General features: G+C 50.9%; 3 protein-coding genes across 4 annotated transcripts in view; 2 read left to right on the top strand and 1 right to left on the bottom strand.

The window, feature by feature from the left end:
- The window catches only part of Snx8 (sorting nexin 8), a 54,238-nt gene extending 47,533 nt beyond the window's left edge, over positions 1 to 6,705 (top strand). For both annotated transcript variants that reach the window (XM_005397825.2, XM_013521218.1), the window contains 3 exons: positions 628 to 777; positions 984 to 1,133; positions 4,091 to 6,705. In XM_005397825.2, coding sequence (XP_005397882.1) covers positions 628 to 777; positions 984 to 1,133; positions 4,091 to 4,204 — 414 coding nt within the window. In that variant the 3' untranslated portion in view covers positions 4,205 to 6,705. The remainder of the gene's footprint in view (positions 1 to 627; positions 778 to 983; positions 1,134 to 4,090) is intronic.
- Positions 6,706 to 7,252: 547 nt separating this feature from the next.
- On the bottom strand, positions 7,253 to 18,089 carry Nudt1 (nudix (nucleoside diphosphate linked moiety X)-type motif 1). The gene is made up of 4 exons (XM_005397824.1): positions 17,989 to 18,089; positions 15,294 to 15,459; positions 7,826 to 7,971; positions 7,253 to 7,572 (listed from the first exon to the last, which is right to left on the bottom strand). The coding sequence occupies exons 2-4, from the start codon at positions 15,443 to 15,445 to the stop codon at positions 7,400 to 7,402; spliced, it is 471 nt and encodes a 156-aa protein (XP_005397881.1). The 5' UTR covers positions 15,446 to 15,459; positions 17,989 to 18,089; the 3' UTR covers positions 7,253 to 7,399.
- Positions 18,090 to 18,125: 36 nt separating this feature from the next.
- Positions 18,126 to 22,809, top strand: Ftsj2 (FtsJ RNA methyltransferase homolog 2 (E. coli)). Its single transcript, XM_005397823.2, has 3 exons — positions 18,126 to 18,163; positions 19,336 to 19,625; positions 21,951 to 22,809. The coding sequence occupies exons 1-3, from the start codon at positions 18,156 to 18,158 to the stop codon at positions 22,391 to 22,393; spliced, it is 741 nt and encodes a 246-aa protein (XP_005397880.1). The 5' UTR covers positions 18,126 to 18,155; the 3' UTR covers positions 22,394 to 22,809.
- Positions 22,810 to 23,380: the final 571 nt, after the last annotated feature.

The following is a 23,380-nucleotide window of genomic DNA, read 5'->3' as shown; positions in this document are numbered from 1 at the left end:
GGACAGCCAGCCTAGTGCTTATGGAAATGTTCTAGAAGGCATCCCAGTCTGCTGCTTCTGAATGAGATGGTAGCAGATGGCTTCTACAGCCTGGTGCTGATACCCTTGAGGTTTCTGATTGTGGATGTTTAGGATCCCACCCTTTGATGCCAGTGAGTCTTCTTTTCAGAGCTGACCAGTCTTCCGCTGACCAGAAACCCACTCTCTGGACCTTGGTAGCCTTTGCAGTCTGAGGTCTAGAACTATCTTGGGCTCTGGACTCCAGTCCCCTTCTAACCTAGGCTTATTGTACATAGGGTTTTGCTTTGGGGCTTGGAGTGTTCTGTACTTTGAGTCCCCACACAAACTAGCATGGGTCCCTGGATCTGAGTAATCCTGGCCCTGAATCCCTCTGCTCCCTGGCTGTTTCCTGAGCGAGGATGAGTGAGGTGTGGACAGCCAGTTGTCTGGAAGCCCTCATTATGGCCATGTCCTGGCCTCCTCCCCCTCCTCTTGTAGAGCTTGGTGCTTTCTCCTGTGGAAGCTAGGAGATCCTAATGTTGATGCAGTGGGAAGGGCTCCAGACTGTTCTTTAGTTCTGGGTCCTTCTGGGTAGGTGCAGTGGTAAGTGCATATTCCTCTCTGTAGGACCTGTGCGAGCGGCATGAGAAGGGTGTGTTACACAAGCACCAGCGCGCCTTGCACAAGTATGGGCTGATGAAGAGGCAGATGATGAGTGCTGCCGTGCAGAACTGCGAGCCTGAGTCTGTGGAGCAGCTCGAGTCCCGCATTGTGGAGGTAGGGGGGGGGACCCCAGGGACATGCTTCCCTGCCACTCACCGTGCCATGGCCCTGGCCCTGGCCCTTGGTTCCCTGGAGTTTTGCTGTATCAGCTACATAAGGAAGACTGAGCCTGGGCCCAGGCAGGCGGTGTATGTGGGCCTTGGGGCTCCACTTTCCAGCGTCTGCTGGGCCAGGAGCACACGGGGCTCTTTTCCTTGCAGCAAGAAAACGTGATCCAGACCATGGAGCTTCGCAACTACTTCTCCCTGTACTGCCTGCATCAGGAGACGCAACTGGTCCACGTGTACCTTCCCCTCACCTCCCATATCCTCGGGGCCTTCGTGAACTCGCAGATCCAGGGGCACAAGGAGGTAAGGACCACCTTCCCCCTGCCCACCTGCACCAGGCCCCTCCTGCTGCCAGCTGCCCTTCCCTAGTCCTGCAGCTCCTACAGCCAAAGACCTGGGAAAGTTATTTATGTCAGTCAGCGGAGCTGGGGTCCGAGTGGAGCTTAAAACACAGTTCTTGTTCAGATCCTCTGGTCTCATGTGGCCAGAATGATAATTAATTCTGAAACTGTTCTTGTGGTTCTTGGTGGGAGGAGCAGAGAGAGCCCAGAAAGCAATAGTTTCTTCCATCCAGAAGGACTGGAGAAGTCAGAGGAGGCATCTAGCTGAGAAGAGGGATGCTGAGAGCCAGGTTTAGTGATTAGGAGTATAAGCAACTGGCTATGTTTCTGGGAAACTGTGTTTAGCTGCCTCTAGTCTTAGAGAAGTGATGCTGTGAATTGTCCCGAGGGACACTCTGGGTGCGAGTGGTCTAGAGCTGATGACTCCAGGGTACATCTTAGGTTCTTTGCTCACTCCTCTCAGCATGTGTCTGCCCATCTCCAGACAGCCTAGAACACCTGTGAACTGAGGCAATACTTTAAAAATGACTGACTGTTGGGCATGGTGGCACATGCCTCTAGTCCTAGCACTCTGGGAAACTGAGGCAGGAGGATTGTAGAGTTCAAGCCTAACCTGGGCAACTTAGCAAGACCCTCTCTCAAAATAAAAAATAAAAAGAGCTGGGGATGTAGCTCAGTGCTGACACTCTCAGTTCAATGTCCAGTACTGCCAAAAAACTTTTCTCATTCTGTTCCTCTCTCCTGGCCCTGGAGAGCCCCCGAGGCTCCTCTCTCTGATGGTTCCTGGCCTGGCTGTCTTCCTTTCCAAGTTACCGGTGATGCCTTCTGCTGACACTGGGAGCACAGTCACCTCCTAAAAGGATACATCCTCCCCTTGAAGCAGGGGAGGAGGCCGGCTCGGTTCATTCACCTTGTTCTCAGGTCTCTTCTACATGAGTGTTGCAGTTTCTCCTCACCTCTGCAGCTCAGTTTTCCCATGGAAAAATGGCAAAAAGTACGGCTCTGCCAGTTTCCTGAGGTTGGCCTGAGCCTCTGTGCCTGGTGCTGGGCACAAGCTGATTCTAGTGCCCCCCGTCACCCAGGATACACAGAGAAGTAGGGCAGTGAGTAGGGAGCTGGCCTCTCATGCCTTGGCCAAGGCTTATCCAGAGCCTGGGGGAGGTCAGGGGACCATAAGTCACATGAACTCAGACCTGCATTTCTGAAAGGTCACCAGAGTGTTCAGGGGTGGGGATAGATGGAAGTCACCAAACCAGTGGGGTGGTCATTAGGACTGACCATTCAGCAGCCAGCCTAGCCCTGACATAGAGTGCAGAACTGCCTGGGGGCATCTGTGCCAGGTGTGGAATTGAGCCGCAGAGCCTGCTTCAGTGGGGAAGAGGCTCAGGGAACTGTGCTGAGTAGGGTGCCCGGTGACAGGAGGGCCATTGTTCAAGAGGGAGGTCACCTTAGCCTGAGGCAGAAGTGTACGTGCTGCTGGAGTTCCTGGTGCTCACAGTGCCTGGCAGTTTTCACAGTACCCCTAGGCCAAAAGACATTTTTGCATTCTGTTGATTAACAAATGTCACAGCTTCCGTGTATTCTCAGAAGCAGTGTATGTGTCCCTGGTGAAATACTCTGTGATGCCCTGTAGGTTTGCTGGGATGCAGGCGTGACTTCAGGCACAGTTTGGGAAACGCAAGCCCCACTGGAGGCATAGCAGTGGGCTGGAAAGGAAGCTGTGTTAGCTTTCCTGTCCCGAACAAAACACCTGATACCTATAGCCTAAAGGAGAAGAGGTTTAACTTGGTTTCTGTGCCTGAGACCTCCTGGCAGAAGGATGTAGCAGAGGAAAGCTGCTTAGTTCATGGAGACCAGGAGGCAGATCAGGGGAACAGTACCAGAGGAGGGGCCAGGGATTAGGGTGGACTGAGGCCCCCAGGCCACACCTGAGGCCACCCAGATGCACCCAGAAGTAAGCTCCACCAGTCATGGGACAGATCCCAAAGCCAGTCAAGTTGACCCTCCTTCCCCCTTAGCCATCACTGAAGAAGTGTAGAAAGGTCAGGAAGTCAAGATGACATCTTGGGGACCGAGTCCAGGCTTGGTCATCTGCATGGCTGGTGATATCAGTGAAGGACTGTGTGACTGGCGGTGAGAGGGCCAGGCATGTTGTCATGAATGGAATTGTGAGCAGTCTCTTCATGGCCAGTGATTCGCTAACCCCATCTCCCAGTGCTGAGACTGGACATTAGCAGTGGCTGGACCTCAGTGGCCCATCCCAGGACCACACGCTGCTCTTCTGTTGTCACATAAGCCCTCATCACACACCAGTCTCTACCCCAGCTTATGGCCAGGCCTCCCTGATGCCCACCATGTTTAGATGTGAGAGTGCCTGGTAGGTCGTTAGGTCCTCTGTCCTGTTTCTGTCTTGTTCACTTAGTGGATATGGCTTTGGAGTTTGACGTGCTGGGCCAGGCAGAAGGCCAGTTGCAGAGCTTTGGAACACAGTGCCAGGAGTGACTCCCCCTTCCTTCCTTCGAAGCCAGAGTTGCTGTACCACTCAACTACACTCCTGGTCCCTTTTTAAATTTTTAAAAATTTCAAGTCTCTAATTTGCCCAGGTGAGACTCAAATGTGATCCTCCTGTCTCAGCCTCCCTCTGTGCTGGCAGTCACATTTCTTAAAATTCCACATGGATCAGATGTTGGCCCTTTGATCCTGCATGTGGGACTGAGGATGAGCCACCTGTGACCTCTGGAGGATGGCCCCACTGAGGAACGGGATGGGCTGACGCGCCGTCACTTTCGGGATCTGTGGTCATGGCTGGTGGGGGTGGGGGTGGGGGTGACTCACTGTGGACCCTCTGCTGGTCTCCAGACCTGAAGCAGACATGTCCCAGGTAGTGCCTTTCTCACTGGGGGCCTTTCTGTCCTGCAGATGAGCAAGGTGTGGAATGACCTGAAGCCGAAGCTCAGCTGTCTCTTCACTGGACCCCACAGTGTACTGACTCCACCACGGTCCCCTGCAGAGGATAGCCTGTGTCCCCACTAGTGCCCAAGGCCACAGCAGAGCTCCCTGTGACTCACTAAAACCTCTTTGCAAATAGTGTGTCCCTGGCTGATTCCCTTCGGACGGCGGCTGTTGCCCCATGGTGCCTGGAGGGGCTGAAGTAGAGGAGCTCATGCTGTCTCGGTCCGTGGGGGCACAGCCAGCTATCTCTGCCCCTTTCCTGGGTGGGAGGCTGCACCCCTGACCAGCTCTGTGCCTGCAGGCCCGGTAGAGAAGTTGGGGTTCTCTGGAATGGTTCTCTCAAGATGACTAGAGTTGGGGGCAAGGATTGTTCCCACACTGCAGGTCATGTCTGGGGGAGCACAGCCCCACCCCCACCATACCAGAACAGTCCAGAGGGTTCACCTAGAGCAGGGGTCAGCCGAGTAGGGGAAAGGGCAGGCAGGACTGTCCCATGGGCAGGTAGCCATCCGGCAAGGAGATAGCCAGTGTCTGACAGGGAAAGTTCAGACTGTGGACTAGGGCCCCAGACACAGGCAGCTGGGTCCCTGCTCTGTGCACCAGAACAGAAGGCAAGGCAGGAAAGCGAGCTGATGCAGAAAGTCCCTAGTGCAGTGTGACTGTCCACACTCCAGTGAATGTCTGCAGAGCCTGGGCTGCCCTCTGCATGCATGATCCTGGCGGCCCCATGTCTGATCAGGTACACTGAGATCTCTGGGGTGATGGTGTGGAGGGTCCTCTTGCCTGTCTGAGGCTGGAAGCTGCTGTTCCTTTACAACTCTTGGTGGCCACTGTTGGAGACCAGCGTCACTGGGGCAGAGCCTTTGAAACCATTTTCCTTTTTTGGAGACTGTAGACCCCCTCCTGCCTGCTTGCCCAGGGAAGGGCATTTCAGGCTGAGTGGTGCTGGTTTCCTGCTCTGTGGGGTCAGGTCTGAGAGAAGGCTGCTGTCATCCCTCATGTAGTGGACACACAGGGTTTTGTTGGAGCCCAGGTGTCATCAAGCCATGTCCTCGATGGCCAGGGAAAGACTGGGAAGAGGCATGCAGCATTTCTGAAGTTTCTCCCATCCCATGATTCATGCTTGCTGCCCAGTGCCTTTCCCAGGGTAGGAGGCTCGGCTGGCTCTGAATCCTGTCCTCACACTGATAGGCCACAGAGTGGGTCAGGGCCACCTTGTTCTGGCAGATAGCTATGTGGGACCCACTGGGAGGATGTGGCGGCTGAGTCAGTGCTGCCCCTGTGTAGATGGGCAGATTCTGCTTATGCCTTCCTGCTGCAGGGCTGGCCAGAGGGCAGACTGTCCTCCTGTGGTTCAGGGTGGCTTGTGCCTGTGATCTCCCTCTGCCGTGTGGCCCTGAGCTGCTCTCTGGACTGTTCTGTAGCCCTGACCCTAAGGCCTTCTGTCCTGCTGCTGAGAGGAGGCCCTGGGGCCACGGGCATGCATCTCTAGGCTGTGGAGGCACACATTCCTCACACAGGCTGTTGAGAAAAGACATTCCTAGCACACCTTCAACATGTACTGTGTGTGTGTGTGGTACCAGGGAGTGAGTCCAGGTCCTGGAACGTGCTAAGCAATGCTTTACCACTGCTCTACTCCCCTAGGCGATTTCTGAAAACTTTACTTTGAGAGAGGTTCCTGCTAAATTGCTCAGACTGGCCTCAAACTTTTGATCTTTCTGCTTCAGGCTCCTGAATAACTAGAATTACATGTGTATGCCACCCTAGCTGGCCAAAACAAACTTTATCCTTTAAAGAACTGGCAGGGAACTGGGGGTGAGAGAGTGATAGGAGATTGTGTAGCTGGTGGCCTCTCACAGCAGTGGGACAAGGAGGCAGAAGCAGAGGAGGAGGAGGGCAGTCTGCCTCCTGTGGTAACTCCCGTGCCCCAGGAGTGGGTGTGGACAGAAGCTTCTTTACTTGCTGTCTGCCCTCTCACACCCCTGGGTGCTTTAGGAAGGGACCTACTAGAACTGCAGGCTGCTAGTGCAGCACCCCAGGCCTGGGTTGGCTGTGTCTGCTTAGCTTTGACCCTACGTAGGAAACCTATTCCTAGCTCCAAGGTGAAGGTCTTACGGTGGCAGAGGACCAGGGGCCCCAATTCCCTTTCTGCTATCCTGCTCCCAAACCTGTGTACCCCACTGTGGCCATGCCTGGCCTGATAGAAGAATGCTGGGCACCACCGTCACAGATGAGGCCTGGCGTGCAGCGTCCTGTTCTCCTGGTGAAGAAGGTTAAGGGGGTGCTCAACTGTGGTCTTGGCAGAAGGCCATGTGACCAGAGGGCGGTAACTGTGAGTGGGAAGTGCAGGGCATGTTTTTGTCAGGCCCACCAAGCTCTGGTGGTGTGGGGCTGGGCCTGTGGCCATGAGGGAAAGGATTGCTGTGGGCCTGTGTAGGACCCAACGCTGAAATCAGTATTGTTCCTAGCGTTCAAGGCCTTTTCTTATGCGGCCCAGGCCAGCTGTTATGTAAGAAGCACTTTCCATGGCTGTAGGAATCAGTTACTGCCACACCCAATAAACTGGAACTGTTTACACATGACCTGCATTCTGTAGTTGTATCCACAAACCCCTGTGAAGTTGTTAAATGTGTCTGAAAGTTGGGTCAAGCTGTAGGTTCTTTGTATAATGGATGTTTTCCTCTTCCTCCTTCTTTCTGGTGGCCCCCACAGAGAAGGAACAGCTCCTCTACTGTGGGCAGGGAAGGAAAAAGCCTGGGATACATTAAATCTGGGGTTTGACCCTGAGCTCTTGACTAGGCCTCAGTGTCCCCTACTGTCAAAGGGGAAGAATCAAAAAAAGGGGGTGGGGGGCTGGGGATTTAGCTCAGCGGCAAAAGCGCCTGCCTGGCAAGCGCAAGGTCGTTCGGTTCCCGGTACCGGAGAAAAACAAAAAAAACAAAACAAAACAAAACAAAAGGGGGTGGTGGCAAGAGGACAATATGCAGCGCTAGGCAGAGACCTGGCCTTGCTTGTCCCCTGTCCTCTCCCTGCTTCCATCTCTGTGCAGCAGGGCAGGTCAGCCCAGCACAGCTGGTGGCTGCCTGTGGGCAGGGGTGAGTAGGTTGTGCCAGTGCCTAGTGAAGACCATTAAAAAAGCAAAGACTTTTATTTTTCTTTCTGTCCAATCATCTCCAAAAGAGAAGACATAGCCCTGACCATGGCATCCTGAGCCCAGATGGACCGACAGTCTGTGGCTGCCCAGCAGCCAGACCCAGCAGGGACCAGCAGCTCATGCTAGATAGCGTCCACTTCATGCAGCGAGTAGTCCAGGATGGTGTCCTGGCCCTGGAATTTAAAGTACCCTTGGAACTTCTTCTTCTGAAGCAGGAGTGGAAACCAGTAGCTGTCATCAGGCCACATGTCACCAAAGGGGATCTGGTCCAGCTGGAACCACTGAGGGCGCATTTCTGTACCAAGGGGCATAAAGGTAGCATGCTAGTGCTTGCCACAGAAGGAACTGGCCTCTGGGAGGTGACACTGAGCAATCTCTGTGCACAGCTGGATCTGACTGTTTTTTGTACTTCACAGAGCAGGAAAATGGTGTGCCCTGTGGCCCCAGTTGTGAGGCTCAGCCTGTGCCTAGCACCTTCATGTGAGATGGGTTAGGCAAGTGACCAGGCGCTCCTTCCCCACAGTGGTGGTGAACAGGTCGAGACTCACCGTCACTCTCCGTGGGTGTCCCCTGCACGCTGTCAGTTTGGAAGATGTGCACATCCATCAGCTCGGGGACACCCACAAACTCGAATGTGATGTGGCCCACCTTTTGCAGCATGTCCACAGTCAGGCCGCTCTCCTCCTGCAGCTCCCTGGGGACAGAGAGGGGTGCAAGGAGGCATCAGCTATAGCACAGTGCCTCCCCATAGGGCCCAGAGACCCCAGAGGTGGGATACATGGGCTGCAGATCCCAGGAAGACGTCATCTAGAAGGTGTTAGCAGGTACCAACCTAGCCCAACTGAGGAATTAATTTGAGCTTTAAAAACATCTGTGGTGGGGCTGGGGGATTTAGCTCAGCGGCAGAGCGTCTGCCTGGCAAGCACAAGGTTGTGAGTTTGATTTCTGGTACCAGAAAAAAAAACCAAAAAAAAAAAAAAAAAAGTCTGTGGTATGTACCTGTAATCCTAGCTACTCAGAGGGGGATCGCTGGAGTTCAGGAGTTCAAGACTAACCTGGCTGGCCTGGGCAACATGGCAAGACCCTGACTCAAAAAAAAAAAAAAAAAAAAAAATTTTGGCTGGAGACTCTGGAGAGGGGCTAGGAGATGGTGAGGAGCCGAGTATGTCTGCAGTCTCCTGAGTAAGGACAGGGCAGGAACTGACTCCCATTCCTTCAGACTCAGCCCCCGCTCTCTTCTGTGGTGGACACTCAGAGTGTTCTGCAAACTGGTGCATGTCAGAGCCCCCACACTTGCCCTAGAGCCTGGGCCCTGTGCTCTGCGCCCAAACAATGTCCTTCAGGTCCGGTGCCCTGACCGTGACAATGCGGGTCTTGAAGGTACCTCCTAAAGGAGGGGCTTGGGCTTGTTTCTGACTTAGGTTCTGCCACTGAACCAGCTCTTCTGAACACTGATGTGCAGGACAAGTTTTAGGCGTCTTCCTCCACACCCCGTCCCTCTTCTTTGGACACCAGCAGCTCGTGGAGCTGTAAAGGATCCTACCCTAGAGCAAACCCTCCTGTTCACTTCGAACAGAACCAGCTTCCCTTGCCTAAGTATCTCATGCTACTGCTAATTTAAGTCTTTAAAATTACATGTTCATTTCAGACTGTTCAGGAAACAAAACACCCACAAACCTATCACCCACAGAGAACTCCTGGTCTCATTCCAGTAACCTTCCTTTGGGTCTCTCTTCTTTGCACATCCCTTTATGGAAATGCAGATAAGCTGTACCTCAAATTTTCACTTACTGAGAGGTGTGTGGAACACACACACGCACACTCCCGCCTGCCTCTGACCCTTTTCTGAACTGCTACATATTTTTTATGAGACAGAGTCTTGCACTATAGCTTAGGCTGGCCTTGAGCTCAATTGCCATACTCCTGCTTCAGCCTCTCAGGTGCTTCGATTACAGACATGTACTGCCGTGTCTGGCTCTGAATCTTATGGAAAAAAATTCATCTTCTGGTCCTCATGAAAAGCACTGTGCTGAGCATTTAAGATTTGCACACCTAGCCAGGCGTAGTGGTGCATGCCTGTAATCTCTTTGGCACACTGGAGGCTGAGGCAGGGGGATCACTGTGAGTTCGAGACCAGGATAGGCTACAAAGTGAGCTCAACACCCTCTCCCTGCCAGCCTGAACTGCATAGCAAGACTGTCTCAAAAAGACCAAAAAAAAAAAAAAAAAAAAAAAAAAAATAGATTTGCACATCTTACCCTGCCACCTCCACGCCTAGTGGAGGTGTCCAGGCTCCTTGAGAGCCACTTGCTGTGTGCTTGGGACTATGGGGATGCTCAGGTCCTTTCCTTCTAAGAGGTGCGTTTCAGTGCTACCCTAGATTAACTTGTTTCTATAAACCAACATGTCTGACCATTTCTAGGTGTATATAAGAAAATCCTAGCTTTTGTCTCCGAGTTATTTTTGGAACAAAACCCCCTTATTTCTGCCTGTAATAAGTAGTCAGGATGCTACCCTGTTTAGATGCAAAACACTATTTACACATTAGGTTAAATGGTTCTCAGCTTGCTCTCTGCTGTGGTATCAGACACATAGCCCCAAAATCAGTACATTCATTGACATGGTTAATTAAAGTTGGACCTGAGCTAAAAAATGAGTTTCATTTAGGGTGGGTGTGCAGTGGCTCGCCAATTAAACCATGCAAGTGCTCAGCAGGGCCTCCCCCGCGCCTCTGGCAGCAGGCTGGCGGATCTTGCTTTAAACATCATCCCCTACTGATACAATGTTTTGACTGATTTTGGTTAATCCTCCCCCAGTAAGTGGCAGTGTATGCGATATCAATAATCCCCTCAGTGATGGAGCTAAAGCTCCATTTCACAGGCTGGGATAATTAGACAGATGAAGACGACCCTGTTACAGTTTTGCTAACGTGTCTGGCTGTATCTGTGATGCACATGGCAGATGGAGAACAGGATGAGCAATAAATTAAGCACAAATACAGAGCAGAAAGCACCCTCTGTAGTGGAGGCGGGGGTGGGGGTGGGGGTGGGGTAGGAAGTCCCGGGATTTGGCATTAGCTGTTCTCTCAACTGGGCTCTGTGTTCCTGTTGCTGGTGTGTGTTGCTAGAAAGTAATTTTCACTGTAAACTTAAAATCTAACCCTGAGGCCTGATGCGCCTGTCCCACAAACTTTAGGTCCTCAAGTGTCTGCCTGCCCCGTAGGCAGAGGCAGGACCCCCAAATGTACCCAGTGGCTTCCCCCACACTGTGGGGGCAGATGGGCATTCAGATCTGCCCTGCTGCTGAGGCGCGTTGCCCTCTGGGAGCCTCGTTTGGGTCTGGACCTAGCAGTGCAGGGACAGGGTCCCTCCATACCAGATTCCCTGGGAGAGGATGCTGCTGGGATCTCCCGAGGGGCAGCTCTGCTCTGATAAGATGTGCACATCGGAGGCCAGCTAATCCCCAAGGAGTCAGAGATCACCAGTCTCAGCCTGTCTGGCCGCAGCACCCTCATCCCTCATGTAGGGAATCCCCCACATGCACCTGTGGGTTCCTCAGGACTCGGCAATGCCTCTGCTGCCCCAGCTCTTTCTCCACCTGGGCACTCAGCCACGGGGCAGGACTGGTTTCCGTGCCTCACAGACTCTCCTAAGGCCGGGACAGCCTTGCCCTCGGACTAAGGTTCAGCACCCAGGGCCTTGCCATGCTTAGTCCTGTGGACTGTGTAGTGTAGGGAATGCAGGGAATCTCTCCATTTTGCAATCCCACATTCCCTCTCATTCCTCAGAGGCAGGGGCATGGTGGTCTCTTGTCAAGGGGTGTCCCTTACCCTGACCATATCCTATACTGTACTCTGGACTGGTGGCTCTGAGTGCCCAGAGAGAAGTTCCTCAGGGTTTACCACACCTCCTTAGCCCAAGTGGCACTACGCAGTCCACAGGACCAAGGGTGGCAAGGCCCTGGGTGCTGAACCTTAGTCTGAGGGCAAGGCTGTCCTGGCCTTAGGAGAGTCTGTGAGGCACAGAAACCAGTCCTGCCCCGTGGCTGAGTGCCCAGGTTGAGAAAGAGCTGGGGCAGCAGAGGCATTGCCGAGTCCTGAGGAACCCATAGGTGTGTGTGAAGCCCCAGGACCACGAGATGTTCGCAGGAAGGCTGTAGAGGCATGGACTATCCATACAGCCATGGAGTATAAGCTGTCCTGCCATCGGTAGCAAGATCAGGACAAAGGCCGCTGTGTCCTCAGCCCAGACTCTATATGGCCACTGGCATCCAGTCAGCTTTGCAGAGTCTCTGCATGGATCGCCCTGCCATCTACCACCTGTGGAAGGCCTGCCCTTTGCAGGAGCTGGGCATGGTGGAAAGGGAGCAGATGTGGTTTCACTCGTCCATGACAAAGGTGTCAGAGCACAGGGGAAACATGTTCTTCAGCAAGTGATGTGCCACTAGGTATCTGTACAAAAACAATCCCTAGTCACTGCCCTGCTGTCCTGTTATATGTGGAAACTCAATTGTACATGGTTGGAGACCTACATTTCTTTTTTTGTTTTGTTTTGAGACAAGGTCTTGCTGTATAGTTTAGGCTGCCCCTGAACTCACTAGGTAGCCCAGGCTGGCCTCGAACCTGGCAATCCTCCTGCCTCAGCCTCCAGACCTACATTTCTGTTTAGGAGTCACTTAAGAGAGAATCTTCTTAAGCTTGGGATATGCAGGTCACTTCAGTAATTGTCAAAAACGTTAACCATAAGGAAAATATATGTATGTGGGATTAAAATTAAAAATCTGTTTATTAAAATATGAAGAATTAAAAGGCAAGCCACAGATTGGAAAGTATTTGCAGTGTATTCAGTTATATCTGAAATGTATAAAGGACCATGACATGGTAAGGAAAAGGTGCTGGGTTAAACAGCAGAAAGTGCAAATGGACACAGCACAACCAGGCCTGTGCTGGGCTGCAGACACAGAGAGACGTCTAGCTTCCCCACTCTTTAATCTTTAATCACTCTTTAAGGCAGGGCAAACATGCTCAAACCACAATGAGATGCTGCCATGCCTGATAGCATGGCTAAGAGGTTAAAGACAGAAAACACTACTTGCTGCTGAGGATTCAGGAGAACTAGGATGCAGACCCGCTGGGGGCAGCTCATGTCAGCACTGCTGCTTTGGAGACAGCCTGGTAGCAGCGTCTCCTGCAGCCCACTGCAGCTACAGTTTCCCTCCTATGTGCAGACCCAACACACACAGTATTTCATAGCCTCACGCCCTGCACTAGCTACAAACTGGCAATACCCCAGGTGCCTATAGCTGAGTGGACAGATGTGGTATGTCTCATGCTGGAGACTTATACAGTGAGGAGGAATAAACATGGCTACATGCACATGTAACACTGGGAAAAGGCCACACACAGGGTCCCTCAGCACGATGCCGTATACCTGACATTTCAGGCCAGGCCCAGGTCCTCAGCTGTGGCAGTCAGGCCAAAGCCACCTGTCCTGTTATTAGATGTGCATGTTGGTTAGATGGGAACTCCTTAAAATTCACAGCAGAATACAACTTTGTACACATATGTTACACTGCAGGAAAAATCTGACTTAAATGGAGTTCTGGCCTCCAATTCTGGGAAGAGGGAGTGTAAGGCTGCGGTGAAGTGTGCCAGGTGAGAAGCTGGGAAGAGTGTGTAGACAGCAGCCCTAGGGAGCAGGACAGAGCAGAGGGCTCCACAAATTCACAACCTAACCATGGCCCTGGCAGAGGCTCAGTGGATGACAGGTGGTGATTTTTTTGGCGGGGGTGAGGGTTACTGGGAATTGAACTCAGGGCCTGGTGCTTGCGAGGCAGGTGCTGTGCTGCTGAGCTACATCCCTGGCCCCAGGTGACAATTTTAAGAGCACTAGAACTTGTTAAAGGGTTTCACATGAATGTGTGCAAATGCTGGGGTGGGACACGGGGAGGAGGGTAGAGACCCCAACAGTGTGTCATAGGCCTGTCAGCCAGGTGGGGCATGGGCTGCAGAAGAAAGGCAGGAGCAAGAGTCCAGTGGGGGCTGCCACACCTGCCCAGGTGAGCGGAAGGTCTGGAAGGGGTAGTGGAGGAAGCATAGCCAGAATGGACGCAGGTTCCATCTAAGGGGAAGGCACACCTTTTGCACCATACCTATCTCCTTCCCCACTTTGTACCTGGTCAGAGGAAGAACGACAATCCTGCTTAGCCATGGGGATCTGGACTAATGACTTCTTGTGTTTATTTCAACCCAGAAAGGCATGATATTTACAGAAAGCAGAAGGACATAGTCCCATGACAGTTCATAAGCAAACACCTCAGGACTGCTGAGGGGAACCTGGGAGTTACACTTGTCACCAGCAGGACGGACAGCTGGGACAGCCACCTGTCAAGTCCTCTCAGCCTCCCTATTGGCTCTCAGCTGCTTCCACACTTGCATGCACGGCCCCCGTGCTCTCGCCTCTGTGCTGCTGTGAAGGCCATGCCCCCATCAGGAACCTGGAGAGTTACACCTGTGCCCAGTTCTCCACCCTGTCCTGGACCTCTAGCCCCCTGGGTGTGGGCAGACCTCTCTCCTGCTCACTTATGAGAAGCCAGGAAGCCTTGCACAGGTGGGTTACGACCTAGTCCTCCCTGTGTCCCTAAGTCTCACACAGAGTGAAGGACTCTACAAATTTGTGACCTAACCATAGGCCTGGCAGAAGATGGGAAACCAGGTCTTGCGTCACTTGTCCATGATCACTTTCACTTCTGAACACACCCCAGCAGGCCACAGGCTGGGTGCGCACTCCCCGTATGGGTCTTTCCCCATGCTGTGCCACCTTGGCATGGGGTCAGCTGCAAGGGCTGGAATCTGCCAAAATGACACCAAATGTGTAGTTGGTAGGGAGGTCTCAGCCAGGGTTCTTCATACTGAGGCCTGTGACTCTTTCACACCCTCTGAAATCAACCAGCAATGTAAAACGAATGGGAGATGACTGTTCCATCATTATTTTATCTGCACATGTACTCCTAAATATGCGCTGGAGAATAAGGCTTATTTTTTACTGTGGGTTGAAATTTTTTTAAAAAAGGAAAGCCTCTGGGCTGCAATGTCTCAGCCTCCCTCCATTCTAGGAGCTTCTCTCTGTATCTTGGACTTTGTTCTTCAGGGAGAGTGGCTTTAAGGTTGACAATACCAGAACAACAGAACAAGAACTATTTTTCTGTAGGGCTTTGCAATGCTTACAATGACAACCTCATTTATCCCTATGAGCCTGTGAGGAGCAAAAAGGGGAAAGCTGAGGCTGCTGTCTGGAGGACTGTGATCTTGGGCAAGTTGCCCAACCTTTCTGGGCTTCAGCTCCTTCCCATGGGGAACTGGTTGTAGAACTGAGACCATGTGTGCACAAGGTTCAGATACGTGTGACCATGAGCTCCCCAGAAACTGAGGAAACCAAATGGCTGATGAGCCCTGTAGCTACATGAGGAAGCCAGCACTGTGCAAGTGAAGCCGTAACACACAGAAGCATGCCACACACGTCCTGGACACAGCCACCACCTCATGGGAGCTGCTAACATGTTCGGTACTTCTGTAGGCCAGGCAGGTCCAAGTCCTCTGCATGCATTTTCTCATTTATCTTCACAACACTCCTAAGAGGTAGGTTGCCAAGGTTATTATTCCCCTCTTGCAGATGAAGAGATACAGAGGCTCTTCTGGGTGTGGTGGAGCATCCCTGTAATCCTAGCACTCTGGGAGGCTGAGGCAGGAAGGTTGAAAGTTCAAGGCCAGCCTGGACAAACTTAGTAACTTACACCCTATCTCAAAATATAAATGATTACAAAAGGGTTGGGGCTGTAACTCAATGCAAAGTCCCTGAGTTCAATCTACAGTGTTGTGTGTGTGTGTGTGGAGAGGCTCAAGGGTTAAATACATGCTCCAAGCCACACGGTGCTAGATGGTGAAGCTCAGATGTGGCTCTATACCCATCCTCATCCCCTGCCAGGCGGGCTCTGTGGCCAGAACCCCTCCTTCCTCACCTCTTGGCCCCATCCTCGATGGTCTCTCCTTCTTGAACCTTGCCCCCGAAGCCGTTCCAGCGGCCAGCCCCAAAGCCCCGCTTCTTCATGCCCAGCAGCACGCGCTGAGGCTGCAGCACCAGCACCAAGGTGTAGAGCCTGGAGGCACCCATGGCTTCTTAGGACTCTGTGAGCAAGTGAGAGGATAGGGTCAGCCTTGAGGGGGGCATGGGCAGCTGTGGGTGTACCATGTGTGCAGGCTGGTGGCCCGGTGGAAGGAGGTGTACTCCAGGCCAGTGATGTGGGACTTAGCTGGCAGCAGGTGCAAACCTGTCCTTGAACCAATTATGTTCTGGATCAGATAAGCCCACCTTCAGCATACAGCAGCACCAGTGCCAGCCCTGGTCCAGCAGAAGAGTCGCAGCTTCCTTTCCCACTCATTGGTACTCTTGGCTATGAAGGACATAGCACAGCCTTCTCAAGGCTGACTTGCTGGTCCTGTATCTATCCTAGGAACCCCAAGCCTGTATGCATAAGCAGGGCAGGCTGGCCCCATGGAGAGCCATGTAGTTTATCCAGTGGTTCTTGTGGCAGTCTTTTGGCCTAGTCCTTTTCATTCATAGGGGCTCCTTCTAGCCTACTGGGACCTGGCTGACTCTGCAGTAACAGACCTCCAGAGTTTCAGGAGGTGCCCAGTTCCAGATAGGGTCAGGTCCACTTTCCTATGCCAGGAGGGCCTATCTCACTCTGCTCTTACTGTTGGGTCCTTCCTGCTCTCACAGGTGTTCATGGTCGAGAGACAGAGAGAGAGACAGAGAGAGAGACAGAGAGAGAGAGAGAGAGAGAGAGAGAGAGAGAGAGAGAGAGAGAGAGAGAGAGAGAGAGAGAGAGAGAGAGAGAGAGAGAGCGAGCTGGAGGAAGGGCCCTGGAGAAACTTGGATCCACCAGGAATAAGTTCTGGCCTGGGGAACCACACCTGTCCAGAGTAAGATTCTGAACCAGTGATCCTTCTTGGAGGTTATGGCGTCTAAGAAAAGGGACCTGAGGCTGAGGCCTGTGGTGGGGTTGTCAGGTGAAGTGGGTTTTGGGCTGGGTTTCCCATGAGGCTTCTATCTGTCCTGACAGTGACCCGCCTGTGTTTGAGGCCCTGACTTCCTAATGCTATTGCTGCTAGCAGTTACCAGCTTTTTCTTCTTAAGCACTAACTACATATAGCTGCTTTTGTGTATTTCTAAGGGTGTGGTTCCAGGGATGCCTCAAAATCTGAGGATACTCCTGTTATTAGGCAGATAGACATGAGCAGGCCTGAGGGACAGGGATGGGAGTGGGGTGATGTCCAAAATAGCATGCATTACCAGAGAATTAAAGAAAAGCTTCAACGTATAATGCATTTATAATCATTTGTTACGTCTCCAACCTAATGTAAGCCCACAGAGCACACAGTGACACTTTTAAGGTTATACCCCGTGCACATTCCAATACTTGGCCACCTGGGCATCTAACTCTGGAACAAGGCACACTGCATTCCTGGCTGTCACAGCTGACAGCACAGTTATCAGGAAGGGAAATGTTCCTTAAAGAATTTCCTGTCTTGGGATGGGACCTGGTTTAAATGAACAACTTATCTTTTCTAAGTTCCTTATGTGCTTAAAGGCCCTGAGGAAACACAGGAAGACATTTTGTACTTTCTAAGTAAATTCTAAGTAAAACTCTGAGAAGCATTCTCATTACTCCAGTTCCCTAGATACCAAGACTAACTCTTGGGTGCATAAAAATGTATCCAAACTCCCACTCAGTGCAGAAGTCTTCCTGGGACCGCCTGCCTTATTGCCCAAAGGTGTAATTATCTCTTTATGTAATTTACAATAAACCCTATTCTTCTGCCTGGTCTACGTATTTGGTCTGAATTCTTTCATCAACAGCATACACAACTGAGGACCAAGGAAGTGAGGGTCAGTTCCTCAAGGTACCAGGACGCTGCTCTCTAGTAACAATGTGCCTTAAGTAAAATCGTGTAACATTTGCACATAACGCCTGCACACCCTCCATACTTTAAATCATCTCTAGATGATTCATCCCTAATACAATGTGAACATCTCGTAAACGGTTATACTGTACCACTTGGGAATAAGAAAACTGTATCATTACAGATAAATTATTTTTCTGATTTTTTTCTTTATACATTGGTTAAATTGACGCTGAACCCAACGACACAGGGGGCCAATGTATTTTCAAGTTATCCTCCATAATACACCCAATACTGACACGAGTGAAGGTTTACTTTCTCCACTTTCAGAGAAGACTGCAGCTCAGTCTTGAGTTTACACCTACAGATCCTGGGTAAATCAGAGGGTCCTTAAGGAAGTCCTTGATGCCTGGGGCTGAGTGCTGGCAACCTTGCTCCTTAACCACATGGCCGGGTAAATAGAAGCTGTTAACAGGGATGGAGGCAATGCAAGGGTGCTGCAGCGCTCAGGACGCATGCGGCGGGCGCTCGGTAAACGCTGGTTTTGCAGCGGCTGTGCCTAGTACTGGGTCCCAGACACCGGGTCCCCCCTCTTGCCCCACCCCTCGCCCTCTGACCCAGCTCGCTCTGACCACTGGACTCTATGATCGTTTCCCTGGTACTCCTACAACCGCCACCTTTGGCATGCTACTGGGGTCTCCCTCCAATCCCACGTCCCTTCCCTGGGTCTCGCCGGGTCTCCCCTGGTACCTCCTTGTCTCTTCGGATCCCCTGGCTCCCCGGTTTTCTAGTCTTAGACCAAAGGTCCGCGAACCGCGTTTAACCGCACGCCGCTCCCGGGGCCGGAAGGGGCGGGCCTTGGGCCGGAAATAAAACAAGAACTTCCGGTGGCGAGCAGCGGGCGCGAGCTGACGCTCATGGCAGGGTGAGTACACTCGTCGCCTGCTGCTTGCTTGCGGGGAGGCGGGTGAAGTTCGGTCCCCCAGTTTCCTCATCCAAAGAGGAGGTGCTAGCCCACTCTGCCAGGGCGTTCGAGACGGGAAGCCAAGCAACGGGCCCGGACTCAGCCTCCCCTCGGAGCTCACTGGGCCAGTGGAGAGGGGAAACTGAGGCAGAACGCTGTCTTGGGGTTTTCCTGTAGTCTTCTAGAGCACAGTGACAATTTCTTTCTTTCTTTCTTTCTTTTTTTTTTTTTTTTGAGAGAGGGCCTCGCTTTGTAGTTCAGGCTGTCCTTGAGCTCTCTGTGCAACCCAGGCTGGCTTCTAACTCACGGCAATTCTCCTGCCTCTGTCTCCTGAGTGCTGGGTTACAGGCATGCGCCACCACGCCCGGCACAGTGAGAATTTCTGCTAGAGGAGGAAAGAATATTCCTTTCAGTAATGTTATCAGTACTGTTAACCAGTACTGGGAACGTGTTGGTTGATTATTATACACGAGATAACAGTGATGTTTGAGTTTTCCTTCTGAAGAAACCCTTCGGCCGAGAAAATGCCCTTCCCTGAAAGAGCAGAAACCTGTACAATGTCAGCGAGCTTGGCTGCTGTTACAAAGCACCGCGGACCAGGCTTCTTAAACACAGACATTTCTTTCTCACGTTCTGGAGGATGGAAGGCGCCGATCAGGGTTTGGAAGGGGTTGGTCCCTCCTGAGGTCTCCCTCCTTGGCTTCTGGATGCCATCTTCTCCCCGTGTCTTCACGTGGCCATCCCTCTATGTCTGTGTCCTAATCTTAGAAGGACACCAGTCAGATTGGATCAGGGCCCACCCCAATGATGACATTTTACCTTAATTATCTGCTTGAAGACTTCATCTCTAACTATAGGCATATTGCTGGGAAATAGGAGTTTGAGAGAGACGCAGTTCAGTAGGGCATTGTCAAAGCACCACCTCTCTTTGTGCTTCAGTGCTCTATCTCTAAAAATGAGTGGGTTGGGTCGGAGAGATAGCTCAGTGCTACAAGCGCCTGCCTGGCAAGCGCAAGGTCCTGTGTTCGATTCCCAGTACCAAAAAAAAAAAAAAAGTGGGTTGAGCTAGGGACCCCATGCACTGTCACCTCATCAACGTGACACCAGCCTTCTTGCTCCCTTTTTCCCACTAGGTACTGGAAACTGCTGTGTGCCTCCCTCAGGCATGAGAGTTTCCACACTGCTGCACAGCACTACAAGGGCCGGACAGGCGCTGAGCACCTGTGGCTGATGCGGCATTTAAAGGACCCATATGTGAAGGCTGCTAAGGTGGAGTGTTACCGCTGTAGGAGCGCCTTCAAGCTCCTGGAGATCAACGAGAAGCATGGGATTCTGCGACCCGGCCTCCGGGTGTTGGACTGTGGGGCAGCTCCTGGGGCCTGGAGTCAGGTGGCAGTGAGAAGGGTCAATGCCACAGGTGCAGGTGGGGCCTCCATGCTATTGTCAGCACCTTCTGATCACCATGAGGTTGAGGGGATGCTAGTGGGCTGCCTTCTCTGGGGAACACGGAGCAGTTGAGTCATTCTCTGAAGTACCTACTTCTGAGGTGATGGTTTAGGAGTAATGATAAAAACAGGACACTGACCTTTTTAAAATGACAGACCGGGACTAGGCATATGACTTTGTGGTAGGAGCTTGCCAAGTGTGCATAAGCCCCTGGCTTTGATCCACAGCTCCACCCATTCACAAAGACAAAATAGGCATAATGAAAATTAAAATCTCACTGGGCAGAGTGGTGCAAGCTTGTAGTCCCAGTACTCGGGAGGCTGAGGCAGGAAGGTCACTGCAAGATTGTGGCCAGCCTAGGCTACATAGTGAGATCCTATCTCAAAGGGGGGAAAAAAGGTCAAATCACACCACCCAGTATAGCACTGATATGTTGGTGTGTATCCTTCCAGTGTGTTTTTTTCATATGTACTTATATTTTCAGCTATTTTGGTCCTAATGGAGCTGCTGTACTCCTTGATGATATATATCTGCATGTTTCCGTAACAGTCTCAACAGTATTGCTGAGTCAACCCCAGAGGTGTCTGTCCCACTCCTTTCCTTGATGTCTTATAGTGGGTCTGTTGGAGCTGTTGCCTTTCAGGCCTCGGGAAAGGCTTCTTGGCCTGGACACTGGATTCTCCACTCTGGGTCAACTCGACTTTTGTGTTTTATATTTTATAGTTTTAACTAAGATGTTCTATATAATACACTTCGCTTGATTAAGAAAGAGACCACATGGTGGCACATGCCTGTAAACCCAGCAGTCATGCTGAGGCAGGAGGGTGGAAAGTTTGAGCCTCGCCTGGGCAACTTAGCAATTTAGAGAGCTTCCTACTAATTGATTATAGTGGTTCTGATTCCTCCAATTGCTCTTCAGAAGTAGGAAAATGTCCCAGTTTAACTTTCAGGAAGAAGTGACAGAACCCAAGAACACATGGATAACCTGAACTTTCCCTCCTAGAGTTGTAGAAATGCAGCCCAATTCTTTTACTTTCAGTGGAAGTCTCCCAGATTCAATACATAAGTATAATAATAAAGGTAAGAAAGGTCAAGAACATAAAATGAGATAAGAGGTGTTTTACTTTTGGGGGCTGAAAATTGAGGGTTTTCACCTGTGAAAAGTGAGGTATTGTTCAAAATTCCAGGTTTTTTTCCTAGAAATAAAAACACAAATCCTCCCATTTCCCTGAACAGCCTCTTTTTTGGGGATGGGGTACTTAGTACCAAGAACCTTCCCACTGAGCTATGTTCCCAATTTCTTTTTAAATTTTTTATTTTGAGATAGTTTTGCTGAATTGCCAAGGCTGAGCTGAAACTTTGGATTCTCTTGCCTCAGCCTACCAAAGGGACTACAGTATTCCATGCTTGGACTGCAGATAGCCTTTTTATTAAACAAACAATTTGGAAATGTGACTGTACCCTGAACTTACCAAACCTGAGGCTCGGGCTCACCATCAGAGCTGAGGTGCTCCTCAGTGGAGGGAACTGATGGGCACTGGGAAAGGCCAAACGCCAGCGGGTGTACTGTGAGAGCAGTTATGTGCAGGAAGTCTTGTTTCAAAGTTAGGTGAAACTGACATCTCTTTATTTTATAATTTTTCCCTCCGGTATGGACAAGGTATCACTTTTTGTGCTTCGTTCTGTATCTGTTCATTTCCCATCTCTGGACTTCTGAGTTTCTGCATTGAAGAGAATTGGATTAAGGTGGAGTATGGATTTAATCCAGAGGTGCTTTATGTCCCAATGAGTCATTTTATTTACTTATTTTTGGTCTTTTTGAGACAGGACCTTGCTATGCAGTTCAGGTGGGCCTTGAGCTTACTTTGTAGCCCAGGCTGGTCTTGAACTCCTAATAATCCTCCTGCTTCAGCCTCCTGAGTGCTGGGATTATAGGCTGACACCACCATGTCTGGCTATTTTGTTTTTATGCAAAAGACTGCTCAGAAGAATCCTTCCACAGAGAGGGAACCTCAGGTAACAAAATGACAACAAAGTCGGAGTCAAGTCCTAGCTGTTGCCTCAGCTCACCTGTCACTCAGGATGACTAGAATAACAACTTCCATTTTGGACCTCAGTGTCCTCGGCCCTTCCCCCACCAGGTGTCCTCCTAAGATGTTAGTATAGTAGGAAAAGGCCTCAAGCATGCATAGTTGCACGTTAGCTCTCTTCCTCAGTTCTGATGTCTTTGTTTCATCAGTTTGTGTGGTACAGTTTTGTGGAAAGATTTAGGGTATAAACATATTCACTGTTTCCTCCATAGATCCCAGCTCTCCTGTTGGCTTTGTGCTTGGGGTAGATCTTCTTCACATCTACCCTCTGGAAGGAGCAACTTTTCTGTGCCCTACTGATGTGACTGATCCTAGAACTTTCCAGAGAGTCATGGAACTGCTTCCTGGTGGGAAGGCAGATGTGATTCTCAGTGACATGGCACCCAATGCCACAGGCATCCGGGACCTTGATCACGACAGGCTCATCAGCATGTGCCTGTCCCTTCTGGACTTGGCTTCAGACATCCTGCACTCTGGGGGAACGCTGCTTTGTAAAACTTGGGCTGGAAGTCAGAGCCATCGGTTGCAGAAGAGACTGACTGAAGAATTCCAGAACGTGAGGACTGTAAAACCTGAGGCAAGCAGGAAAGAGTCAGCCGAGGTCTACTTCCTGGCCACTCACTACCGAAGAAGGAAGGGCTCTGTGAAGCAGTGAACTTTCCTGCCACTCTTATTGATCTTCCGTCCTAACCACTTGTCACTCTCATGGGTGCTAGGGTGTAGAGCTTGGGTGCTCTGAGAAGTGGCTGGAATCAGAGATCAACCTGAGAGATGAGCAGGACTGTGGGGAGCCAGTTTGGTTTTCAAAACAAAAGATACGACAAAATATATCTAAGGGGGATAAAAGATAATTTAAAACACCAGCCTTTCATAAGATTTTTGAGGAGAAAGTTATCAGGAGAAAAACAGGTGGAGAATGAAGGATGTAAAGAAGCAGATGGGAGGGAGGAGTAAAACAGACTCAGGTAGTGATGGACATTCCTATGTAGGCCTTTCTAGACCAGTGATGGTGAACCTTTTTTTTCTTTTTTGGTCTTTTTGAGACAGTCTCACTGTGCAATTCAGGCTGGTCTTGAATTTACTTTGTAGCCCAGGGTGGTCTCGAACTCACAACGATCCTCCTGCCTCAGCCTCCTGAGTGCTGGGATTAAAGGGGTGTGCCACCATGCCCAGCTGGTGAACCTTTTAGAGCTTTTGGTGATACAAACAGCCCACTGTAACACACATGCCATAGGTTTGCCACCACTCTTACGGTTAGCATGTTACAGAGGAACCGGTGTTCCTCTATTGCTTTCAGAACACAATGCATAGGTTTCCAGTTGTTACTGTGCCTAAACAGCATAAAGTAGAAAAACCTGCAGTTTGCATCTGGAGATTAATTGCCATCTCACTGGTGAATAATCTGGAAATTCATTCATTCTTTCAGCATTGAGACTTCCCAGAGCTTTGAGAGGAGACATTTGGTATGAATACATGCACAAGGTTGTGTGTGCCTGTGCTTTGGTTTGCTGGGAGTATATCTTTCTGTAATACTCCAGTCTTCCAAGACCATAAAGGTGACTGCCAAAACATGCAGCGATGTGGTGTGTTCATTTATTTTCTTTCCCCTTTCCAGGATCTCAAAGCTTTATCAAAGAATATA

Source organism: Chinchilla lanigera, unplaced genomic scaffold (genome assembly GCF_000276665.1).
Source record: "Chinchilla lanigera isolate Chin_1 unplaced genomic scaffold, ChiLan1.0 scaffold00059, whole genome shotgun sequence".
NCBI classification, from domain to species: domain Eukaryota; kingdom Metazoa; phylum Chordata; class Mammalia; order Rodentia; family Chinchillidae; genus Chinchilla; species Chinchilla lanigera.
This window is presented reverse-complemented; position numbering and strand designations above follow the sequence as displayed.